Source organism: Trematomus bernacchii, unplaced genomic scaffold (assembly GCF_902827165.1).
Source record: "Trematomus bernacchii unplaced genomic scaffold, fTreBer1.1, whole genome shotgun sequence".
Lineage (NCBI taxonomy): Eukaryota > Metazoa > Chordata > Actinopteri > Perciformes > Nototheniidae > Trematomus > Trematomus bernacchii.
This window is the reverse complement of record NW_022987696.1, coordinates 406,170-430,800: the sequence shown is the minus strand read 5'-3', so window position 1 is coordinate 430,800 and position 24,631 is coordinate 406,170. Positions and strand designations below refer to the sequence as shown.

Below are 24,631 nucleotides of genomic sequence, written 5' to 3'. Positions count from 1 at the left end.
TGAAGAAGAGGGGACACATGTTGATGTAGAAGAGGGGGACCACATGTTGATGTAGAAGAGACATGAAGAAGAGGGGGACACATGTTGATGTAGAAGAGGACATGAAGAAGAGGGGACACATGTTGATGTAGAAGAGACATGAAGAAGAGGGGACACATGTTTGATGTAGAAGAGACATGAAGAAGAGGGGACACATGTTGATTGTAGAAGAGACATGAAGAAGAGACATGAAGAAGAGGGGACACATGTTGATGTAGAAGAGACATGAAGAAGAGGGGACACATGTTGATGTAGAAGAGACATGAAGAAGAGACATGAAGAAGAGGGGACACATGTTGATGTGGAAGAGACATGAAGAAGAGGGGACACATGTTGATGTAGAAGAGACATGGAGAAGAGGGGACACATGTTGATGAAGAAGAGACATGAAGAAGAGGGGACACATGTTGATGTAGAAGAGACATGAAGAAGAGACATGAAGAAGAGGGGACACATGTTGATGTAGAAGAGACATGAAGAAGAGGGGACACATGTTGATGTAGAAGAGACATGAAGAAGAGGGGACACATGTTGATGTAGAAGAGACATGAAGAAGAGACATGAAGAAGAGGGGACACATGTTGATGTAGAAGAGACATGAAGAAGAGACATGAAGAAGAGGGGACACATGTTGATGTAGAAGAGACATGAAGAAGAGACATGAAGAAGAGGGGACACCAGGTTGTGTAAGAAGAGACTGAAGAAGAGGGACACATGTTTGATGTAGAAGAGACATGAAGAAGAAGGGACACATGTTGATGTAGAAGAGACATGAAGAAGAAGGGACACATGTTGATGTAGAAGAGACATGAAGAAGAGGGGACACATGTTGATGTAGAAGAGACATGAAGAAGAGGGGACACATGTTGATGTAGAAGAGACATGAAGAAGAGGGGACATGTTGATGTAGAAGAGACATGAAGAAGAGGGGACACATGTTGATGTAGAAGAGACATGAAGAAGAGGGGACATGTTGATGTAGAAGAGACATGAAGAAGAGGGGACACATGTTGATGTAGAAGAGACATGAAGAGGGGACACATGTTGATGTAGAAGAGACATGAAGAAGAGGGGACGCATGTTGATGTAGAAGAGACATGAAGAAGAGGGGACGCATGTTGATGTAGAAGAGACATGAAGAAGAGGGGACACATGTTGATGTAGAAGAGACATGAAGAAGGGGGACACTGTTGATGAAGAAGAGACATGAAGAAGAGGGGACCATGTTGATGTAGAAGAGACATGAAGAAGAGGGGACACATGTTGATGTAGAAGAGACATGAAGAAGAGGGGACACATGTTGATGAAGAAGAGACATGAAGAGAGGGGACACATGTTGATGAAGAAGAGACATGAAGAAGAGGGGACACATGTTGATGAGAAGACATGAGGAAGAGGGGACACATGTTGATGTAGAAGAGGACATGAAGAAGAGGGGAGACCACTGTTGATGAAGAAGAGACATGAAGAAGAGGGGACACATGTTGCATGTAAGAAGAAGAAGAGGCATGAGGAAGACGGGGGGACACATGTTGATGTAGAAGAGACATGACGAAAGAGGGGACCACATGTTGTGATGTAAGAAGAGACATGAAGAAGACGGGGGCCACATGTTCATGTAAGAAGAGACATGAGGAAGAGGGGACACATGTTTGATGTAGAAGAGACATGAAGAAGAGGGGGAACACCTGTTGATGTAAGAAGAGACATGAAGAACGCTGGGAACATGTTGATGAAGAAGAGACATGAAGAAGCAGGGGACACATGTTGATGTAAGAAGAGACATTGAAGAAGAGGGACACATGTTATCTGTAAGAAGAGACATGAAGAAGAGGGGGACCACATGTTGATTGTAGAAGAAGAGACATGAAGAAGAAGCAGGGGGACACACACATGTTGATTGAAGACGAGACAATGAAGAAGATGGGGACACATGTTGCTGAAGATGAGACCTAAGAAGGGGGACACATGTTGATGTAGAAGAGACATGATGAAGAGGGGACACATGTTGATGTAGAAGAGCATGAAGAAGAGGGGACACATGTTGATGTAGAAGAACATGGAGAAGAGGGGACACATGTTGATGTAAAGAGACATGAAGAAGAGGGACACATGTTGATGAAGAAGAGACATGAAGAAGAGGGGACACATGTTGATGTAGAAGAGACATGATGAGAGGGGACACATGTTGATGTAGAGAGACATGAAGAAGAGGGACACATGTTGATGTAGAAGACATGAAGAAGAGGGGACACATGTTGATGTAGAAGAGACATGATGAAGAGGGGACACATGTTGATGTAGAAGAGACATGAGAAGGGGGACAACATGTTGATGTAGAAGAGACATGAAAAGAGGGGACACATGTTGATGTAGAAGAGACATGAAGAAGGGACACATGTTGATGTAGAAGAGACATGAAGAAGAGGGACACATGTTGATGAAGAAGAGACATGAAGAAGAGGGGCACATGTTGATGTCGAAGAGACATGAAGAAGAGGGACACATGTTGATGTAGAAGAGACATGAAGAAGAGGGACACATGTTGATGTAGAAGAGACATGAGAGAGACATGAAGAAGAGGGGACACATGTTGATGTAGAAGAGACATGAAGAAGAGACACACTGTTGATGTAGAAGAGACATGAAGAAGAGACATGAAAAGAGGGGACACATGTTGATGTAGAAGAGACATGAAGAAGAGACATGAAGAAGAGGGGACACATGTTTATGTAGTAGAGCATGAGAGAACGACACATGTTGATGTAGAAGAGACATGAAGAAGAGACATGAAGAGAGGGACACATGTTGATGTAGAAGAGACATGAAGAAGAGGGACACATGTTGATGTAGAAGAGACATGAGAAAGACATGAAGAAGAGGGGACACATGTTTGTAGAAGAGACATGAAGAAGAGGGGACACATGTTGATGTAGAAGAGACATGAAGAAGAGACATTGAAGAAGAGGGGACACATGTTGTGAATGTAGAAGAGACAATGAAGAAGAGGGTGTACACATGTTGATGTAGAAGAGACATGAAGAAGAGGGACACATGTTGATGTAAGAAGAGGACATTGAAGAAGACGGGACACATGTTGATTGTAGAATCGACATAGACATGAAGAAGAGACATGAAGAAGAGGGACACATGTTGATGTAAGAAGAGACATTGAAGAAGAGGGGACACATGTTGATGTCGCAGAAGAGACATTGAAGAAGAGGGCACAACATGTTGATGTAGAAGATGAATGGAGGAAGAGGGGGGGGAGGGGACAATGTTGATGAAGAAGAGACATGAAGAAGAGGGGACACATGTTGATGTAGAAGGAGACATGAAGAAGAGGGACAATGTTGATGTAGAAGAGACATGAAGAAGAGGGGACACATGTTGATGTGAAGAGCATGAAGAAGAGGGACACATGTTGATGTAGAAGAGACATGAAGAAGAGGGGGACACATGTTGATTGTAGAAGAGACATGGAGAAGAGGGAGGGGACACATGTTGATGTAAGAAGAGAGCGATGAAAGCAGAGTGGGACACATGTTGATGTAGAGAGACATGAAGAAGGAGGGGGGACACATGTTGATGTAGAAAGAGACATGAAGAAGAGGGGACACATGTGATGTCGACGAGACATAGAGAGGACACCTGTTGATTAAGAAGAGGACATGAAGAAGAAGTGGGACACATGTTTGATGTAGAAGAGACATGAAGAAGAGGGACACATGTGATGTAGAAGAGGCATGAAGAAGAGGGGACAACAATGTTTGATGTAGAAAGAGGGGACACATGTTGATGTAGAAGAGACATGAAGAGAGGGGGACACATGTTGATGTAAGAAGAGGACATGGAGAAGAGGGGACACATGGTTGATGTAGAAGAGGACATGAAGAAGAGGGGACACATGTGAGTAAGAAGAGACATGAATGAAGAGGGGACACATGTTTGATGTAGAAGAGGACATGAAGAAGAAGGGGACACATGTTTTGATGTAAAGAAGAGGGACATGAGAGTAGAGGGGACCATGTTGATGTAGAAGAGACAGGAAAGAAGAGGGGACACATGTTGATGTAGAAGAGACATGAAGAAGAGGGGACACATGTTGATGTAGAAGAGACATGAAGAAGAGGGACACATGTTGATGTAGAAGAGACATGAAGAAGAGGGGGGACACATGTTGATGTAGAAGAGACATGGAGAAGAGGGGACACATGTTGATGAAGAAGAGACATGAAGAAGAGGGGACACATGTTGATGTAGAAGAGACATTGAAGAAGAGGGGGGACACATGTTGATGTAGAAGAGACATGAAGAAGAGGGGACACATGTTGATGTAGAAGAGACATGAGAAGAGGGGACACATGTTGATGAAGAAGAGACATGAAGAAGAGGGGGACACATGTTGATGTAGAAGAGACATGAAGAAGAGGGGGACACATGTTGATGTAGAAGAGACATGAAGAAGAGGGGACACATGTGATGAAGAAGAGACATGAAGAAAGAAGGGGGACACATGTTGATGAAGAAGAGACATGAGAAGAGGGGACACATGTTGATGAAGAAGAGACATGAGGAAGAGGGGACACATGTTGATGTAGAAGAGACATGAAGAAGAGGGGACACATGTTGATGAAGAAGAGACATGAAGAAGAGGGGACACATGTTGATGTAGAAGAGACATGAGGAAGAGGGGACACATGTTGATGTAGAAGAGACATGAAGAAGAGGGGACACATGTTGATGTAGAAGAGACATGAAGAAGAGGGGACACATGTTGATGAAGAAGAGACATGAAGAAGAGGGGACACATGTTGATGTAGAAGAGACATGAAGAAGAGGGGACACATGTTGATGAAGAAGAGACATGAAGAAGAGGGGACACATGTTGATGTAGAAGAGACATGAAGAAGAGGGGACACATGTTGATGTAGAAGAGACATGAAGAAGAGGGGACACATGTTGATGTAGAAGAGGGGACACATGTTGATGTAGAAGAGACATGAAGAAGAGGGGACACATGTTGATGTAGAAGAGACATGGAGAAGAGGGGACACATGTTGATGAAGAAGAGACATGAAGAAGAGGGGACACATGTTGATGTAGAAGAGACATGATGAAGAGGGGACACATGTTGATGTAGAAGAGACATGAAGAAGAGGGGACACATGTTGATGTAGAAGAGACATGAAGAAGAGGGGACACATGTTGATGTAGAAGAGACATGAAGAAGAGGGGACACATGTTGATGTAGAAGAGACATGAAGAAGAGGGGACACATGTTGATGAAGAAGAGACATGAAGAAGAGGGGACACATGTTGATGTAGAAGAGACATGAAGAAGAGGGGACACATGTTGATGTAGAAGAGACATGAAGAAGAGGGGACACATGTTGATGTAGAAGAGACATGAAGAAGAGACATGAAGAAGAGGGGACACATGTTGATGTAGAAGAGACATGAAGAAGAGACGACACATGTTGATGTAGAAGAGACATGAAGAAGAGACATGAAGAAGAGGGGACACATGTTGATGTAGAAGAGACATGAAGAAGAGGGGACACATGTTGATGTAGAAGAGACATGAAGAAGAGACATGAAGAAGAGGGGACACATGTTGATGTAGAAGAGACATGAAGAAGAGGGGACACATGTTGATGTAGAAGAGACATGAAGAAGAGACATGAAGAAGAGGGGACACATGTTGATGTAGAAGAGACATGAAGAAGAGGGGACACATGTTGATGTAGAAGAGACATGAGGAAGAGGGGACACATGTTGATGTAGAAGAGACATGAAGAAGAGGGGACACATGTTGATGTAGAAGAGACATGAAGAAGAGGGGACACATGTTGATGTAGAAGAGACATGAAGAAGAGGGGACACATGTTGATGTAGAAGAGACATGAAGAAGAGGGGACACATGTTGATGAAGAAGAGACATGAAGAAGAGGGGACACATGTTGATGTAGAAGAGACATGAAGAAGAGGGGACACATGTTGATGTAGAAGAGACATGAAGAAGAGGGACACATGTTGATGTAGAAGAGACATGAAGAAGAGACATGAAGAAGAGGGGACACATGTTGATGAGAAGAGACATGAAGAAGAGGGGACACATGTTGATGTAGAAGAGACATGAAGAAGAGGGGACACATGTTGATGTAGAAGAGACATGAAGAAGAGGGGACACATGTTGATGAAGAAGAGACATGAAGAAGAGGGGACACATGTTGATGTAGAAGAGACATGAAGAAGAGGGGACACATGTTGATGAAGAAGAGACATGAAGAAGAGGGGACACATGTTGATGTAGAAGAGACATGAAGAAGAGGGGACACATGTTGATGTAGAAGAGACATGAAGAAGAGGGGACACATGTTGATGTAGAAGAGACATGAAGAAGAGGGGACACATGTTGATGTAGAAGAGACATGAAGAAGAGGGGACACATGTTGATGTAGAAGAGACATGGAGAAGAGGGGACACATGTTGATGAAGAAGAGACATGAAGAAGAGGGGACACATGTTGATGTAGAAGAGACATGAAGAAGAGGGGACACATGTTGATGTAGAAGAGACATGAAGAAGAGGGGACACATGTTGATGTAGAAGAGACGACACATGTTGATGAAGAAGAGACATGAAGAAGAGGGGACACATGTTGATGTAGAAGAGACATGAAGAAGAGGGGACACATGTTGATGTAGAAGAGACATGAAGAAGAGGGGACACATGTTGATGTAGAAGAGGGGACACATGTTGATGTAGAAGAGACATGAAGTCGTTTCTATGCTCACCCTCCAGTCCCACACGCTGACGGTCTTGTCGTGCTGGTATCCCACGGAGACGACGTAGCAGCTGTTGGTGGAGAACGCCACGCAGGAGACTCCGTATTTATGAGACTGAACCTCCGCCACCTGCCCCCCCTCCAACTCCCACACCCGCACACAGGGCATGTGACCACTCTGACACACACACACACACACACACACACACACACACACACACACACACACACACACACACACACACACACACACACACACACACACACACACACAACACACACACACACACACACACACACACACACACACACACACACACACACACACACACACACACACACACACACACACACACACACACACACACACACACCACACACACCACACACACACACACACACACACACACACACACACACACACACACACACACACACACACACACACACACACACACACACACACACGTTTTTCCATCAAAAAGATTTCTTCCACAATTGTTACCCATTGTTTTTTTGTTGGTTGTGGTGTTCTCTGCTTTTAACCCATCCTAGTACTAGGAGCACTAGGAGCCTAGGAGTACTAGGAGCACTAGGAGCCTAGGAGTACTAGGAGCCTAGGAGTACTAGGAGCACTAGGAGTACTAGGAGCACTAGGAGTACTAGGAGTACTAGGAGCCTAGGAGTACTAGGAGTACTAGGAGCCTAGGAGTACTAGGAGCACTAGGAGCCTAGGAGTACTAGGAGCCTAGGAGTACTAGGAGCCTAGGAGTACTAGGAGCCTAGGAGTACTAGGAGCCTAGGAGTACTAGGAGCCTAGGAGCCTAGGAGTACTAGGAGTACTAGGAGCCTAGGGGTACTAGGAGCACTAGGAGCACTAGGAGCCTAGGAGTACTAGGAGCCTAGGGGTACTAGGAGCACCAGGAGCCTAGGAGTACTAGGAGCCTAGGAGTACTAGGAGCACTAGGAGCCTAGGAGTACTAGGAGCCTAGGAGTACTAGGAGCCTAGGAGTACTAGGAGTACTAGGAGCCTAGGAGTACTAGGAGCCTAGGAGTACTAGGAGTACTAGGAGCCTAGGAGTACTAGGAGCACCAGGAGCCTAGGAGTACTAGGAGCCTAGGAGTACTAGGAGCCTAGGAGTACTAGGAGTACTAGGAGTACTAGGAGCCTAGGAGTACTAGGAGTACTAGGAGTACTAGGAGCCTAGGAACCTAGGAGTACTAGGAGTACTAGGAGCCTAGGAGTACTAGGAGCACTAGGAGCCTAGGAGTACTAGGAGCCTAGGAGTACTAGTGGCGCATTTCCACTACACGGTCGGCCTCGGCCACACTCGGTACGGCTCGGTACGGCTTGGCCGCGTTGGGCCTTAACAGGGCCGACTCACTTCATGCTGCACTTCCATTACAGTTTAGGAACTGGGGTAGTTACTATAGTAACGCAGTGTAGGCGGAGCCGTGACGTCATCTTCAATGAGAACTCCAGAAACACAACACAGCCGTTAGCTGTGAGCACTCAGAGCTCACAGCTCCTTATATATGTTCAGAAACTCGACAAAAGTTAAACAAGTACAAACCACAGACTGCCTGTGTCATGGTGAATACAGTCACTGCTTTATTTATGTCTGTATAGGCCGTTGTTGTGAGTGTGGACGGTCGGGGCATATACTGCGTTAGCTTAGCCAATCTCCATCTAGAAAAACACGAATTTTAAAAGGTTTTTCGCCTCCCGTCTGTCTGCAGACTTGACAAAGCATTAATTCATGGTTTTTACTAACCGGTATCAGTATGTTGTTACTTCGGCATCATTTTGAAACGTGTATTACAATTAAATCACGGTCAAATATGTCCATCTTGTTGTAGTTCTAGCCCTCTTGCCAGCGCTCCTCTCTCTAGTTTAGCATACTCAGCCCGACTCAGCCCTGTTTGTTGGCCCCGATAGAACCACAATTTTCTAGGGCCAGAAAAGAGGGGAAAAAGTGGCCCCGCGCCGTGCCGCGCCGGAACGAGGCCTAGTGGAAGCACAACCAAAAAAGGGGACGGCACGACACGGCACGCTTAAAGCGAGCTACGCGCTGCAATGGAAATGCGCCATAGGAGTACTAGGAGCCTAGGAGTACTAGGAGCCTAGGAGTACTAGTAGTACTAGGCAGCTATTGGACAGCGTGCAGGTACAGCAGGTGCCTTGCTCAAGGGCAGGAGGGACAATACATACACACCTCTACCTGTCCTGCCTCAGGTGTGTGTGTGAGCCTCAGGTGTGTTTCTCTTACCTCCCCGGTGACCAGGTGCTTCCCATCGTGGGAGAAGGCCAGAGCACTGAAGGGCTTTCTGAAACACAAACACACGTTTACTGCGTTTAATACTGTGTTATTTACTACGTATCTTTACTACGTTTCAGGGGTCGGCAACCTTTTTGATATGAAGTGCCATGACAAAAAAGAAAATGTATCAGCGTGCCGACGATCGTGAATTATCAACGAGGGGGGGGTGAGGAGCTTGACGCTCGTGAACGATCAACAGGAGGGCGGGGGGGCCTCGCTGCGGGGAAGCAGTGTGTGGACCTGTCAGCACAACTTACATGATGCCTAATTTAACAAACACATTTAAATAATTGGTTTAAACGGCATAATAATAAGGACGATGGTCCGTTCTGTGATTCTCCAGAACCCACATGTTATGATATTAGGGTCTGCAGAGTGAGATGAGATCGCTGTCCCTTTAAGAGAGAGAGAGAGAGGGGTGTGGCGTGTGCATGTGTGTGGATGGTAGAGCGACAGTGAGGGAGCGTGTGTATGTTTCTGGAAGTGAAACGAGGCAGCAGAAAAACAGAGGTCTGTGATGTATTTTGTGAAACAGAAGAACAACTAAATAAATGCAACGGCCTCCCAAGAAGAGCTCGCCTCTCTCAAGTCATTTAAAGGGGACCTATCATGCAAAATGCACTTTTGTACGTCTTTTATACATGAATATGTGTCCCCGGTGTTCCAGGGAACTCACCAAGTGTCAGAAAACACAACCCTCTCTATTTTCCTCGACAGGCTGATTGGTCCCCCTGAGGAGACGGGAGCATTTGAGCTGCAGCCGTGCAGTTCCTCGGCCCTCTCTGACTCGACTTCTCCTACTCCCAACACTGTTGCGTATTTATATCTGTCCTGTTATGCTGTGGGTGTACCTATACCGTACACATAGAAACTACGTTAACCTGTCCTTGTTGGACACGCTTTAATTTGTGTGAAAGTGTGAAACCCTTTTCTTTTAGTTAATTCTCGTTTTCTCCTGTTTATACGAGTAGGTAAGAAGCCTGTACGTTTATTTTTCTTATTTGTTCGGCAAGATTTATGTGTTCAAAGATTTGTTTGTTTTGTGGGTTGTTGCGCCTCTTTGTAAAAACGTTGGTAATTAAAATGACCAAGCGGCTTTCTCTGTCTCGGTGTCCATGTTCTTGGGAGTGGGAAAAGTGGGGAGAGTGCAAATGTTGTGCTGCGCCTAGGTTCCCCTTGACCTGGGCGTAACACTGCCTTTCTTATTTATTTATATTTACTGTGTTGATATTGTTCTTTTCGTTGCAGTACTGACCTGGACGTGTTGACGATGTGACTCTGTTTGTTTGTCTTGGGGTGAAGCAGCACGATGACACACCTGAAACACAGCGAACGTTTCATCACCCAGACGGACACAGAAAAGCATGCTGGGAAATATGTCCCGTGGTACAGGTGAGTGAAAGGAGGCGGGGCTTACCCTGCAGGGTAGGCGATGAGCCCAGATTTGGGGTCAGAGGTCAAACCGCTGCTGCTGGATGTGCTTATGCCCAAAACTTTCTCCAGAGTCACCTGAAACAACAACACCCTGCATTCAGAGACCTCACACCACCTGGGCCTTCCTCAGCTAGAACGGGAGCTTTGTGCTAGCTCTGAGCTAGTATCTGGAAAGTAATTAACTATTATGGTTTAATATCTCTCTGAAATAATGACTAAGTATCTAAAAATGATAACTTAGTTCCTGAAATATCTCAAAATAATGACTTAATATCTCAAAATAAAATACATTTAAAATATTTAAATGAAATAATGTCTGAGTATGTGGAGCTGTCAGGGTGATGTCTGCACATTTCTTAAACAATGAGAACACATTTAGAGGCTGAACCCAGAGGCATTGAAACACATTACTGAGGCCATTTTATAGAGACATTTATAATTAAATAAAGATCATACTAAGTCATTATTTTAGAGAGATATTAAACCATGATAGTTAAGCTAAGTAAAGTACAAGTACCTCTAAATTGTAATTAGGTACAGTACTTGATTAAATGTACTTAGTTTTGTACTTTAACTATATTTTTTATGATAATACTTGTCTACTTTAACTTGAGGAACATTTTGAATACAGTAATTTTACTGTAACAGAGTATTCCTACACTCTGGTACTTCTACTTTTACTAAGTACAACATCTGAGTACTTCTACTTTTACTCAAGTACAAGATCCGAGTACTTCTACTTTTACTCAAGTACAAGGTCTGAGTACTTCTACTTTTACTAAGTACAAGATCTGAGTACTTCTACTTTTACTCAAGTACAAGACCTGAGTACTTCTACTTTTACTCAAGTACAAGATCCGAGTACTTCTACTTTTACTCAAGTACAAAGTCTGAGTACTTATACTTATACTCAAGTACAAGATCTGAGTACTTCTACTTTTACTCAAGTACAAGATCTGAGTACTTCTACTTTGACTCTAGTACAATATCTGAGTACTTCTACTTTTACTCTAGTACAAGATCTGAGTACTTCTACTTTTACTCAAGACCTGAGTACTTCTACTTTTACTAAGTACAAGATCGGAGTACTTCTACTTTTACTCAAGTACAAGACCTGAGTACTTCTACTTTTACTCAAGTACAAGATCTGAGTACTTCTACTTTTACTCAAGTACAAGATCTGAGTACTTTTACTTTTACTCAAGTACAAGATCCGAGTACTTCTACTTTTACTCAAGTACAAGATCTGAGTACTTCTACTTTTACTCAAGTACAAGACCTGAGTACTTCTACTTTTACTCAAGTACAAGACCTGAGTACTTCTACTTTTACTAAGTACAAGACCTGAGTACTTCTACTTTTACTCAAGTACAAGATCCGAGTACTTCTACTTTTACTCAAGTACAAGACCTGAGTACTTCTACTTTTACTCAAGTACAAGATCAGAGTACTTCTACTTTTACTAAAGTACAAGATCTGAGTATAAAGATAAAAAGTACTTTATTGATCCCAATTTGGGAATGTTTTGCGTTGCAGCAGCATAACATATAAAGTACAGGCTCTGAGTACTTCTCCCTTTACTAAAGTAACATATCCGAGTACTTCTCCCTTTACTAAAGTAGAGGATCTGAGTACTCTGTTGAACCAGGAGCAGCTATCGATCATATATATATAGATATCGATCTTTCTGTGGATCTGTACCCGGTTGTTGGTCCTCTTCCTGCGGCTCTGCTGGCTCTTCCTCCCCGCAGCTCCTCTCCTCTTCTCCGGGTCCGATACCTCCGCCATGATCACAAAGAACCACTTCGTAACAACGGATACAACCACCAACACGGCGGTTACCGGTCCTCTAAAGCCCGCTGAGGAGTGACCCAGGACGGGAAAAGTGTCTCAGAAGTCTCCGCTGTTAGTAACGGAGCTTAGCTTCAATGCTAATGAAACCTGAAACCTCTTTCTGGTTCAAACTTAGCTCCGCCCACTGCCTTATCGACCAACCAATGGGCAGACGACGAGCGAGCCTCTTCCACTTAAAACAACCAATGAACAGCCGTTATCATCAGTTCTCATTAGAAAGAGTTCAATAACATACAAGTAAAATAAATAAAATAATACAGACATCGTAACATTTAAAATTTAAAAAATATCTAACGCATTAAAACGGGTATTTAAGTATTTGAAAGTACTGGCAAAATGTTAATAAAAGAACATTATTAAAAGCCTTTTCCCCTAAAACAACCAATGAACAGCCGAGCACAGACACAAACCCCGCCCATTGAGCGCCAACCGACCAATCAAATACTCATATCGTCATCTCTCATTAGAAAGAGTTCAAGAACATAAAACAAAACAAAATGGTAGAACTAAAGTACTGCATACATCTTAAATAAAGGGCTAATTACATATTTAAAGAAATTGTAAAAATGTTAATAAAATAAATGTCTGAAAATAATGCATTAAAGGTATAAATAAGGAGTTCATATTAATACATAAAATATAAAAATAAATAATATCGAAATCGTAAAAATAAAAGTAGTAGAAATAAATATAATGCAAAAATGTTACTAAAATAAATAACCTACGAGTCATCTCTCATTAGAAAGAGTTCACAAACAAAAGTGAAACAAAATGGTAGGAATAAAGTTGTTGTTGGGGAAATATTTTCCAAGGCCCATAACTTTGACCCAGTTTATCAGTGTGTCCTAACTGAGCACACACTTGGCTGCTGTGCTCTCAGTGTTTTGTCTCCCTGTTCCTGCCTGTTGGCGTCAGCTGATAGATGTGTTATGATTCTATCTTGTTATCCACAATGTTGATTATTCTCTCTGAACTAGCTAAATACACGGGTCTGGGGTAGAGTTCAAGGTTCAAGGTTCAAGGTTCTTTATTGTCAATCTGACATAGTTACAGAGTAATTATGTAGTTGAAAATCTTATGTCACAGGCTTCTCCAACAATGCAACATAATAACATAATAACAATAAGAGCATGAGCAATACAAAAATAATAATAGTTATAAAATGAAATAAAGTTATGATGTGGAATAGTGCAATAGAGTCTATATACAAGTTATTGGAATGATATATATATATTAGGTATTAGATACATACTACTGAGTAGCAGATGAATGTTTGATGTTGTTTCAACAGTTCAATTTTTTAACAGTCTCACTGCCCGCGGGAAGAAACTGTCTCCGAATCTTCTTGTCCTTGCCAGGATGCTGCGGTAACGTCTGCCAGACGGCAACAGAAAGAACAGTTTGTGGCTGGGGTGATGGGGGTCTTTGATAATCCGTAGTGATTTCTTCCTGAGCCGCTGGGAGTAAAGGTCCTCCATGGATGGCAGCTCCGTCCTGGTGATGTGCTGTGCAGTTTTCACCACCCTCTGTAAAGCCTTACGATCGAGGTCGGTGCAGCTGCCGTACCAGGCCGTCATGCTGCCAGTGAGGATACTCTCTATCGTGCACCTGTAGAAGTTGCAGAGTATCCTGGAATCCATTTTGAACCTCCTCAACCTGCGGAGGAAGAAGAGCCGCTGTCGAGCTTTCTTGGTGATGGTGGTGGTGTGAAGAGACCATGTCAGGTCCTCAGTGATGTGGACCCCAAGGAACCTGAAGCTTTTGACTCTCTCCACCGTAGTCCCATTGATGGCGATGGGGGCGTGCCCCTCTCCCTGCTGCTTCCTGTAATCCACAATCAGCTCCTTTGTTTTGCTGATGTTGAGATGGAGGTTGTTATCCTGGCACCAAGATGTCAGGTTTTCGACCTCCTCTCTGTACGCCGTCTCGTCATCGTCTGTGATCTGGCCGATGACGGTCGTGTCATCAGCAAACTTCACGATGGTGTTGGAGCTGTGTGTGGCCACACAGTCGTGGGTGAACAGGGAGTAGAGGAGAGGGCTGAGCACGCAGCCTTGAGGGGCACCGGTGTTTAGAATCAGGGTGGAGGATGTGATGTTTCCCACCCGCACTGCCTGGGGTCTGCCCGTCAGGAAGTTCAGGATCCAGTCACAGAGGGCGCTGTTGAGCCCGAGGTCTCTGAGCTTGATGGCCAGCTTGGAGGGCACAATGGTATTGAATGCTGAACTGTAGTCAATGAACAGCATTCTCACATATGTGTTCCTGTTCTTCGGGTCCAGGTGTGAGAGGGCAGTGTGGATGGTGAGGGCTATGGCGTCGTCAGTGGACCTGTTTGCTCTGTAGGCAAACTGCAGGGGGTCCAGAGAGTCAGGGAGGGAGGAGGTGATGAATGATTTGACTAACCGCTCAAAGCACTTCATTATGATGGAGGTGAGTGCTACTGGGCGGTAGTCGTTGGGGCAGGTGATGATTGTCTTTTTGGGGACAGGAACGATGGTGGAGTGTTTAAGACATGTGGGGACTACAGACTGCAGCAGGGACCTGTTGAAGATGTCTGTGAACACCTCTGCCAGCTGAACTGCACACACCCTGAGAACACGGCCAGGGATGCCATCAGGTCCAGGAGCCTTGTGTGGGTTAACCCTTTTAAAGGATTTACACACATCTGCCCTATTTAAAACAAAAGGGCAGTGTAGCTCCTGGTCCCTCTGTACCTCCACAGCCTGGCTGCTCTCAAAGCGTGCAAAAAAACTGTTCAGCTCATCTGGGAGAGATGCGCACGCAGACACTCCCGCAGCACCCCCCGCTGCTCCTTTGTAGTCAGTCATTGTCCTTATTCCCGCCCACATATTCCTAGTGTTACAGCCTTTGAAGTCAGATTCCACCTTCTCTTTGTACTGTCTCTTTGCATTTTTAATTGCTCTCCGGAGATCATACCTAGACTTCCTGTACTCCTCCAAATCTCCCGCTGTGTGCGCGATAGTACGCGCTCTCAGCTTGCAGCCCACATCGGAGTTTATCCATGGCTTTTGATTTGGGAATGTCCGTACAGAAACCTTCGGTACCACGTCATCGATGCATTTCCCAATGTAGCAGATGACAGTGTCCGTGTGTGTGTTGATGTTATTGTCCTCAAACACACTCCAATCCGTGGATGCAAAGCAATCCTGCAGTGCTGCATCTGACTCCTCGCTCCATCGTTGTACTGTTCTTGTAATCGGTCTGTCCCTTTTAAGTTTCTGCTTGTATGCAGGCAACAACAGTAGTGAGATATGGTATGATTTGCCGAAGGGAGGGCGAGGGAGAGCCTTATATCCATTCCGGAAAGGGGAAGAAACATGGTCCAGTATGTTAACCCCGCGCGTCGGGAAGCTGATGTGTTGGTAATATTTTGGCAAAACCTTCTTCATGTTGGCGGTGTTGAAATCTCCGGCCACAACGAACGCCGCATCTGGCCGTGAAGTCTCGGTTTTATCAATAATCCCAAACAGCTGATCGAGTGCCGTGTTGTTGTCGGCGAGTGGCTGCGGCGGGATATACACTGCTGTTATCACAACAGATGTGAATTCCCTCGGCAAATGGAAGGCCCGACATGAGATCATGAGGTGCTCAAGATGTGCGGAACAGTCCGATGAAATAATCTTCACATCTGAGCACCAGTTGTTGTTAGTCATTACACACACACCGCCTCCCTTACTTTTCCCCGAGTTTGCAGTCCGGTCCTGACGAAAAATAGAGAATCCATCAGGAACAATGGCGGAGTCCGGGATAGCGGGGTTGAGCCAAGTCTCAGTGAGAATTAACACGTTACAGTTCTTAATGTCCCGTTGAAAAGCAATCCGGCTTCTGAGTTCATCTAGCTTATTTTCAATGGATTGAACATTAGCCAGAAGAATACTCGGAAGAGGGGGCCGATTCTCTCGTTTCCTCAGTCTGACCAGCAACCCGGCCCGGCATCCGCGCTTTGTCCTCTTCTTGCGTCTCTCAGGTAGAACAGCAACAGGTAGCCATGGTGAATCTCCATTGTTTGTCGGAGGGTTATTATTGTCCACGAAGTTTCGCAATTGGAGAAGTTCCTCTCTGCTGTATTGTATGGCAGAGTAGGTGCGGTCGGCTAGCATGTTGCGAACCATGTTAAAAGTAAAACGGCAAAAGTAAAAAAAATATGTACAAAATACGAAAATGGGCAAAGTTGGAGGGGAGCACAAAGACAATGCGGCCATCTTCACCGGCGCATCACATTGATTGTAGCATCTCAACCGTGTGGTCAGACCACGGCCCGTGACATGTCTTGTGAATTCTCCGGCCGAAGCTCCAAATAAACCGTCAGTGTTTGCCATCAAAGCTCCAGCTCTCCCTCGTGTCTCTTTGAGTCCTGACTCCAATTGCTTCAGAAGTTTCCCCCACTAATTGGCGTTGTCGGCAGGATACCAACACATCTTCATAACTGGTAAGTGTAATTTGAAATCCACATTTGGACATTGCCTTACCAGAATCTGTGATTGACGGTATCCTAAAATTACCTATGAAACTGAGCGGCTGTGTATCGTTTTTGGTTGATGAACATCTGAGGCTTGGAACGCCCAGGGAATCAGTGTCTGGGGACTTTGTCCTGGCTGCTCGGGACGGAAGTGCCATACAAGCATACACAGCTCATGTTCGGAGAAACCTCAAAGAAAGGCATCAGTAAAGTGGAACTTCTGTGTGAAAGCAATGTAAAGATTTGTATTGGACAAATCGCCGAATTTTAGGGGTTTCAGCGGCCAGCACTGACAGTTAGGAAGAAGCAGCCAGAGATATCACCACTATCGCCTCTTTAAACACAGCTCCAGCTGCAGCGCGGGGTGTGTGTGTAAATACCTCCCTGTATCTGTGTGGCTGGTGAAGTGCACTGAGAGGGAGAAAGTCACAGCCTTTGTCTATAGCTTTAACTCACGCCACCACCGTCTCTATTAAAAAAAGAGATGGTCTAAAAGCACTAAGCTCAGTTTTCTGCTGAGAGGGGGTTCTTCTCTTCACCTTTCTGCTGAGAGGGGGTTCTTCTCTTCACCTTTCTGATGAGAGGGGGTTCTTCTATTCACCTTTCTGCTGAGAGGGGTTCTTCTATTCACCTTTCTGCTCGGTGGGCTCAAGCAGACAACCCTGCAGGACGAGCGAGGGCTTCAGAGGCTTCTATAATAGCCTACAAGGTTCCATGTTTCTTGGAGGAGATGTCTTCCTAACCTCTCCCATCACGGGGGGGACACCTGGATGCATCACTATGAATACGCAGTTGCTCTCAAGCAGATAGCAGAAGGAATACAGGCAGATGAGCCTCCGTCTCACTGGGGGATCAGCTACAGTGCTCACTGAATGAGCCACACAAAAGCAGAGCAATTGGGGGGGTTGAAATATGGCGCTCTGATGACGAAGAGTTTGAGCCAATCAGCACCTCAGTGCTAATCTACAGTATCAGGATGCCTTATGAAACAAAAATATATTGTAATATATTGGTAAATATAATACAATATACTGGATCATACATTTCCATATATGGGAAAGTAGTCCTTATATTTTTAAATATATTGCAATATATGCATGGACCATGTATAGCTATATATTGATACATATAAAAAAAAAATATTGCAATGAAAACAAAAACTGCACTATACATTTATATGTAATAGTTTTATTGAAACACTCATTTATATTTCATGAGTTACACAAGTTTACATCAAATTGAACAGTTATCTCACTTCGTTTTGTATAGTTACCCACTTTATATATGAACATATGTTTGATGGTATATATTAAAAAAGTACAAATTGTCCATTGAATGATGGAAAATAATATGCAGTTTATAAATATATACAGACACACACATATATGCACGCATATATATGCATATATGCACGCATATATATATATATATATGCATATATGCATGCATATATATATGCATAGATATATAAATATGCATATATATATGCACGCATATATATATGCATATATATATATATATGCATATTTATATATATATGTGTATATATATATGCATGCATATAGGCATATATATATATGTGAATATATATATGCATATTTATATCTGCATATATATATATATATGCATATATATATATATATGCATGCATATATGCATATATATATGCATGCATATATGCATATATATATATGTGAATATATATATGCATATTTATATATGCATATATATATATATGCATATATATAAATATGCATATATATATATATATGCATATATGAACGCATATATATATGCATATATGCACGCATATATATATGCATATATGCACGCATATATATATGCATATATGCACGCATATATATATATATATATATATATGCATATATTACGGCCGACCGGCTATTTGGAGTGGAATGCAGCCCATCCACGGCAGACAGCCCAAACAGTATTCGAATGCGCCACTTCCGGCTGACAGTGGCTGACCTCCGTCTTCGCTAAACATAACTCTCTAAAACGTGTTAACGTTCTCATTGGACACATTACGTGCCAGTGATCATCACCAATCAATCTCACAGATTTCGGGGAGGTCCCCCCCCTCTCCAGCAATAGATTGATCTGATTGGCAGATTCAAATCTGCGTTGCCGCCTCTGTCTGTTGATTCTGTCACTGAGTGTCAAAGAGAAAGCATTCATCAGGTGCTTCGAAACGGAAAATTAAAAAGAAACGAGAGGAAAATACAGCACGAGAGTCAGGTATGTGTGTGAGCATTTAAAACTATTTTAAATTGAAATAATTCTGCATGTACACTACAAGTAGTCTAGTTGCTTAAGGCGAGACACCCCAGGTGAATAGGGTAATCTTTTTAACTTAAAGATATCAGCTAAAGATTTCTCCAGTTAATTACTTACAATAAGGCAATTGTTTTTTGTATTACAAGTTTTCTGAAATAGCATGTTTAAATATGCAAATGAACCATTATCTCATGAAATATGCGCATATTTTAACACATTTCAGGAACCGAAATCTGAACTTTGGATAAAGCCAGGATCAAAATGATTGTTTCATTTTGTAGTCATATTAGTATCTAAGGCTTTTACAGAAGGGATTTTGGATATCTCTTTGTATCACTCCATAAATCAGAAAATACTGTTAACAGCCCTAAATATCAATTTTCACCATGTTTTTAGGTATAAAATGTTATATAATTCAGGCTATGAATTATATATGACCAAACCCTTCTGTAAAAGCCTTCATAATATTGATAGGAATATAACTGGAAGGTTTGGTGTATGTAACTGCTACTGAAGTGGAAATTTCGAACTCAGAGTAGGAGAAAAAACTCATTTTGAGAAAACGACCTTTAAAGATTGCAGTGTGACGCTAGCTAAACCCTCCTGTTATCTGGGTGATAGCTTGCGCATCGACGCACTCCGTGAAGGTATTTCATGTTCGGGGTCATTTGTTTTTCGTATAACCTTTCTTTGTGCAAGTGACAATTGTTGTCGTCTTCTCTGTGAACGTTTTTTTCTCCGTTATTTTGCCATTTTCAGATTTAAATTTCTAGCGGAAAGCTAACCAGGAAGTGCTTTAGCACACCACGTGACGCATCTGAACGAATCACGTTGTCAGAAATTGACACCAGCCAATGAGATTTCGTTTCTTGGTTTAAGACCCCTTTGCACTTTCACGATTGGTTGCTGATACAAAGGAAATGACCATATTTGGATCCGATGAGATTGTGCAGGAGAAACGGAGCTTTCCAACGATACCTCTGATGACATGGTGCAAACAGCGGTCGCGGTACTTTATGTTACGTTAGAATGCTAACTTTTGGTGAATGTAGGAGAAATCTACAGACGCAAATAGACAAACTATAGTAAAATAAACACTTAAATGTGTATTTTGTACGTTTTCCTTCCAAAAGCCTGAAAGAAAACATGTTATGGAATCAAAATAGCACAAAATCTCAAAATTGACCAGTGCAGGAAAAACGATGTTTTTGCCTGCCGTGTCTCGCCTTAATCCGTATGTCCCGTCTCTCGGCACTACAACAGCTACATTAGCTAACATTAGTTAAATTAGCTATGTTAGTTCCCTCGTGTATAAGTGTATAACCGGTCCGCAGCTTTGTGAACATTCAATTTCGAAGATTTTCGATGTTACAGTCAACTGAAGTCGACCCAAAACAGCCAAAAATAGCGGACCTTTAGATCGCTAACATTTTAGCATAAGTCAATGGAGTTTAACATAGCGGAAACTAGCCCCACGGCTAACGGACATTTTCTGACTGGTGAAGATGATGAGCTAGTTAAGTAATGTAACCACAGTTAGTCTATGTGTTCTGATGTTAGTAACTATGTAGGCTAACATTAGTTAGGCTATGTGTTGTGGACTAATGCATTCAAGTTAGTTCACATTTTAGTTGTTATTGCCCCTGCTGACAATTGTGTGGATAATATGTAGCCTACAGTCAATGGAATTTCACATTTTGCTCTCCAGTGTATGTTATTTTAATGTTGACCCATAATACTATATATCTATATATTTTACAGGAGCATTGTTGAAATTCATAGGTCGAACTAAGCCTGCAGAACCACAAGTCAAGAGGACAGAGGAGCCAGATAGCAGTGGTGACTGAGGCAGAATAAATAAGGAGAGAGGGCCCATGCAGAGAGGCAGACATCAGTAGTGAGGAATCAGACCCAAAAGACACGAGGACAGAGGAGCCAGATCGCAGTGGTGAGGAACGCACTGTCATTTAATTTCACTGTCATTTTACTTTTCACATATCACTTTATTCACTATTCAGCTTAGTTATCCTTGCCATGAAGGAATGAATGATTGAATGGATGAATGTTCTATATTATTTTAATGACAGATTGAACCACAGCAATATTGTTTTAGAGATTTTATATGTTTAACTGCTATGCCTGTCATCTCTGCTCTGTGTCATTGTGTTGTCTCCTGGGTTCTGTAGAGCCCGGAGTCTGTCTTTTTATTTTTTTCCTCCCAAACCCCATCCCCTCAGGCAGTGGCGTTTTTATATGTACAAAAGTGGTGGGGCACAAAAAACGTAGATGTCTATATATAAGCTTCTGCAGTGACATGCAGTGAGGTTCATGGCTGGTGAGGCACTGGCACTGACTCTTCAGGTTTACAAATATTATATTTTGACCTAAACCAAAATATAATATTATTTTCAAAAGCTTTTTTTGTCTGATGCTTCGATTAATTTTAAACAGACAGTTCAACAAAAGGATACCCAAAAAATGTAATTTTATCATTTAAATATTGAATTGTTCTCTCTTAGTAAGATCCCATTTTCAATAAAATTGTGGTCTTACCTTGACTTGAAGATGAAGTCCATTTGTCTATCCTTCTGGACAAAAATCTCTATTACTTTTTTGTAAAAGTCCTCCTTATCTTCTTGTAATTTCAAAAGTCTATCATAAATCCAATCGATAGATTTATGATTAAAAAATTATAAAAGTAGGGTAGACATGTGGATATTATCCGGCTGAACAAAACGTGCATTTATCTAACAGGTACGTTTCCCACAGATCTTATTTCGAGCTATTTTCTAAAATCCTATGGAGAAATCTCATTGCTTTTTTGTCGAGGGAAGCCATGCGCAGCTTACTTCCTGGTTTTAGGACGCGTCACTGCAGCTCTCTCGTCTCCTCTTCACACACCACACTTTTCGCGGCACACGTACTTACAGCCAATCAGCTCTGAATGATGTGAGATGACGTATGGTGGGGATGGCAGCTCAGTGCCCCTATGGTCATTATTTTTTTGCCACACACATTAAATAGGAAAATACTCTGAGCATGCGCAGTGTAGTTTTTACAGTCACCGTTCACTTAGACGGTGAGAGGGAGGGGCATGATCAGGTTTTGTCCCACATGGCTCAAAACGGCTCAATAGGCACACACTGTAGACACTAATTAGAAGAACACAGACTAAAACAGCAATGTACAGACGAATCAGATGATTAAACATGATCTTAAAATATATTTTATATATTTTTTTATTTATTTTTTTGCATTTTTTGTAATCATTATTTGTAATACTTTCTGCTGACACTAGGTGGGGCTGTGCCCCACCTGCCCCTAATGACAAGTCGCCACTGCCCTCAGGACGCCTTTTGCCTCCTGTCAGATCATCATTGTAAATAAGAATTTGTTCTTAATTGATTTTCCTGGCTAAATAAAGGTTCTACTACTATTTATTCAGTTATTTTATTACTGGTACTGCTAATTGCACTATGCATATTGTTGTATATTGTATATACGTATGTATTTACTACTACTACTTACAAAATCGAGGGTTGTAGCTTTGTGTCAGTACATATTTCAGGGTTTTTCTATGCCTTTGTTCATCTAAATTCTAATACTCATAGGCGACTACAACTCCTGCCGATGCCGAGGCCCAGTTCTCCCTTCCCACCACCCCAGGCTCATTGTGCTAGGTAAAACTCTCATTCAATAAAAGTAGTCTTTTAAAGGTGGGGTAGGTAATTTTGGAGAAACCAGCTTGAGTGCGCTAGAATTTGAAAATACACAGCCGGAAAAAATCTGCCACTTCCTTACAGAGCCCCTCCTCCAACACACACGAACGCGCACATGACCAATAGCCGCGTTCACACCAAGTACTTTCCTGTACTTAGTTCCGGCACTCAGAGCCCCGACGCTTTTTACCCCAGGGCACTTAGTACAGATCGTGTTCACACCGGAGTACTTTTCCCTGAGCGAAGATTACGCAAATGAGCCGCTGACGTCACTTCTTCTTCTTCTGCTTTGGCTTTACTGGCAGGCCACAAACCACTTCACGGCGAGTACAGTAGGTGGCGGTATGCACCTTAAAGTTGTTTGCAATCCGCTACAAAACAAGAGAAGAAGAAGAAGAAAAACTTCCCGCGTATACTGCGACGCCCACCCACTCGCTGTACATTAGGCGTCTGTTGTTTACCTTCCGACCTCAGACATGATGGAGATGGAGTCGACTGAAGTTGTGCTGTTTGTGCTCATGTTATACAGCTTTGTAACTGAGTTCATGCAGCCTGAGCCAGAGCCTGAGCCTGAGCCTGAGCCTACTAGGCCTCCGACACAAACCCGGACCCGCCACACGTCGAATGCTATAATCGCAAAGCTGCTTCAGCATCAAAGGCAGTTAAAAAGCCTTAAGAAAAGGATTGGACGACGGAAAGCACGCATGATTGCCATGTTTCACCGTAGGATGGCTGATGACGATGAGCGTTTTCACGCCCTAAGAACAGCAATGGTAAGTTCAGTAAATTATTAATACTATCTAATGTAGGATTTGTGGAGTTATGTAGAGCTAATTTGCGCCTTTGTATGTGTTCCAGATATGCAAATACTACGGAACGCGTCGTGTCCCGCGCTCTCTCTGGGTGAACAATAGAACATCGGTCTGGTGGGAGAAGGTGGTGCCAACGTACACCGATGTGCAGTGGATCCAAGATTTCCGAATGTCCAAGCACTCTTTCCAATACCTCTGTAGTCGCCTGGAAGCAACGTTGGGGAGAGACACCAACTTAACAGCGTGTAAATTGTACATTGTAAACAATAAATGTAAACATTGACAATAAAGCTGATCTTTTGTACAGTGCTTTTGTTTCTCTCTTGTATTTTCCAGTCAAGACAGGCAACATTACAATAGTGTAATAGTTATTGCACTCTCAAGACATAACAGTAAATAGAACAATTTTAAATGTAAATAAAATAGAGGTTGTACATGTCAGTAAACATTGTCAATATAAAATAAAGTGTCAGTTGTACTATATAATAACAGTAATAACAATATAAAATAAACTGTCCCAGGTGTAGGGATAGTCTCAGCAGCATACACACCTTAATTGTATCTTCCTGAGACCCACTGCATCCGTCTGCCATAAACACTATGGAAACATACATGTTAGTTTTGGCCCATAGTGGACTCCATGTTGTGTTGTGTAAAATGGGGGGGAATTAAAAGTTTAGGTCAAATAATATTTAAAATTATATAAATTGTCATATTTGTGTATGTGCCCCTGCCATTCCCCCACAAGGTTGCAACATTGATGATAAATAAATGACAAATAAAGCTTTGCCAGTTTATAACCGATGAAACATGATGGTATCAGAATAATCACTTACATGTGATGTATAGGATGCTACACAGGTCACTAAAGATAAAGTGTCAGGAGA

General features: G+C 42.8%; 1 protein-coding gene across 4 annotated transcripts in view; it reads right to left on the bottom strand.

Moving 5' to 3' along the window:
- Nucleotides 1-12,524, bottom strand: part of wdr62 (WD repeat domain 62) — a 63,814-nt gene extending 51,290 nt beyond the window's left edge. For all 4 annotated transcript variants that reach the window (XM_034138460.1, XM_034138461.1, XM_034138462.1 and 1 more), the window contains exons 1-5: nt 12,286-12,524; nt 10,568-10,659; nt 10,406-10,468; nt 9,100-9,157; nt 6,840-7,007 (exon numbers count right to left, since the gene is read on the bottom strand). In XM_034138460.1, the coding sequence (XP_033994351.1) occupies nt 6,840-7,007; nt 9,100-9,157; nt 10,406-10,468; nt 10,568-10,659; nt 12,286-12,372 (468 nt within the window). In that variant the 5' untranslated portion in view covers nt 12,373-12,524. The remainder of the gene's footprint in view (nt 1-6,839; nt 7,008-9,099; nt 9,158-10,405; nt 10,469-10,567; nt 10,660-12,285) is intronic.
- Between the last annotated feature and the right edge of the window lie 12,107 nt (nt 12,525-24,631).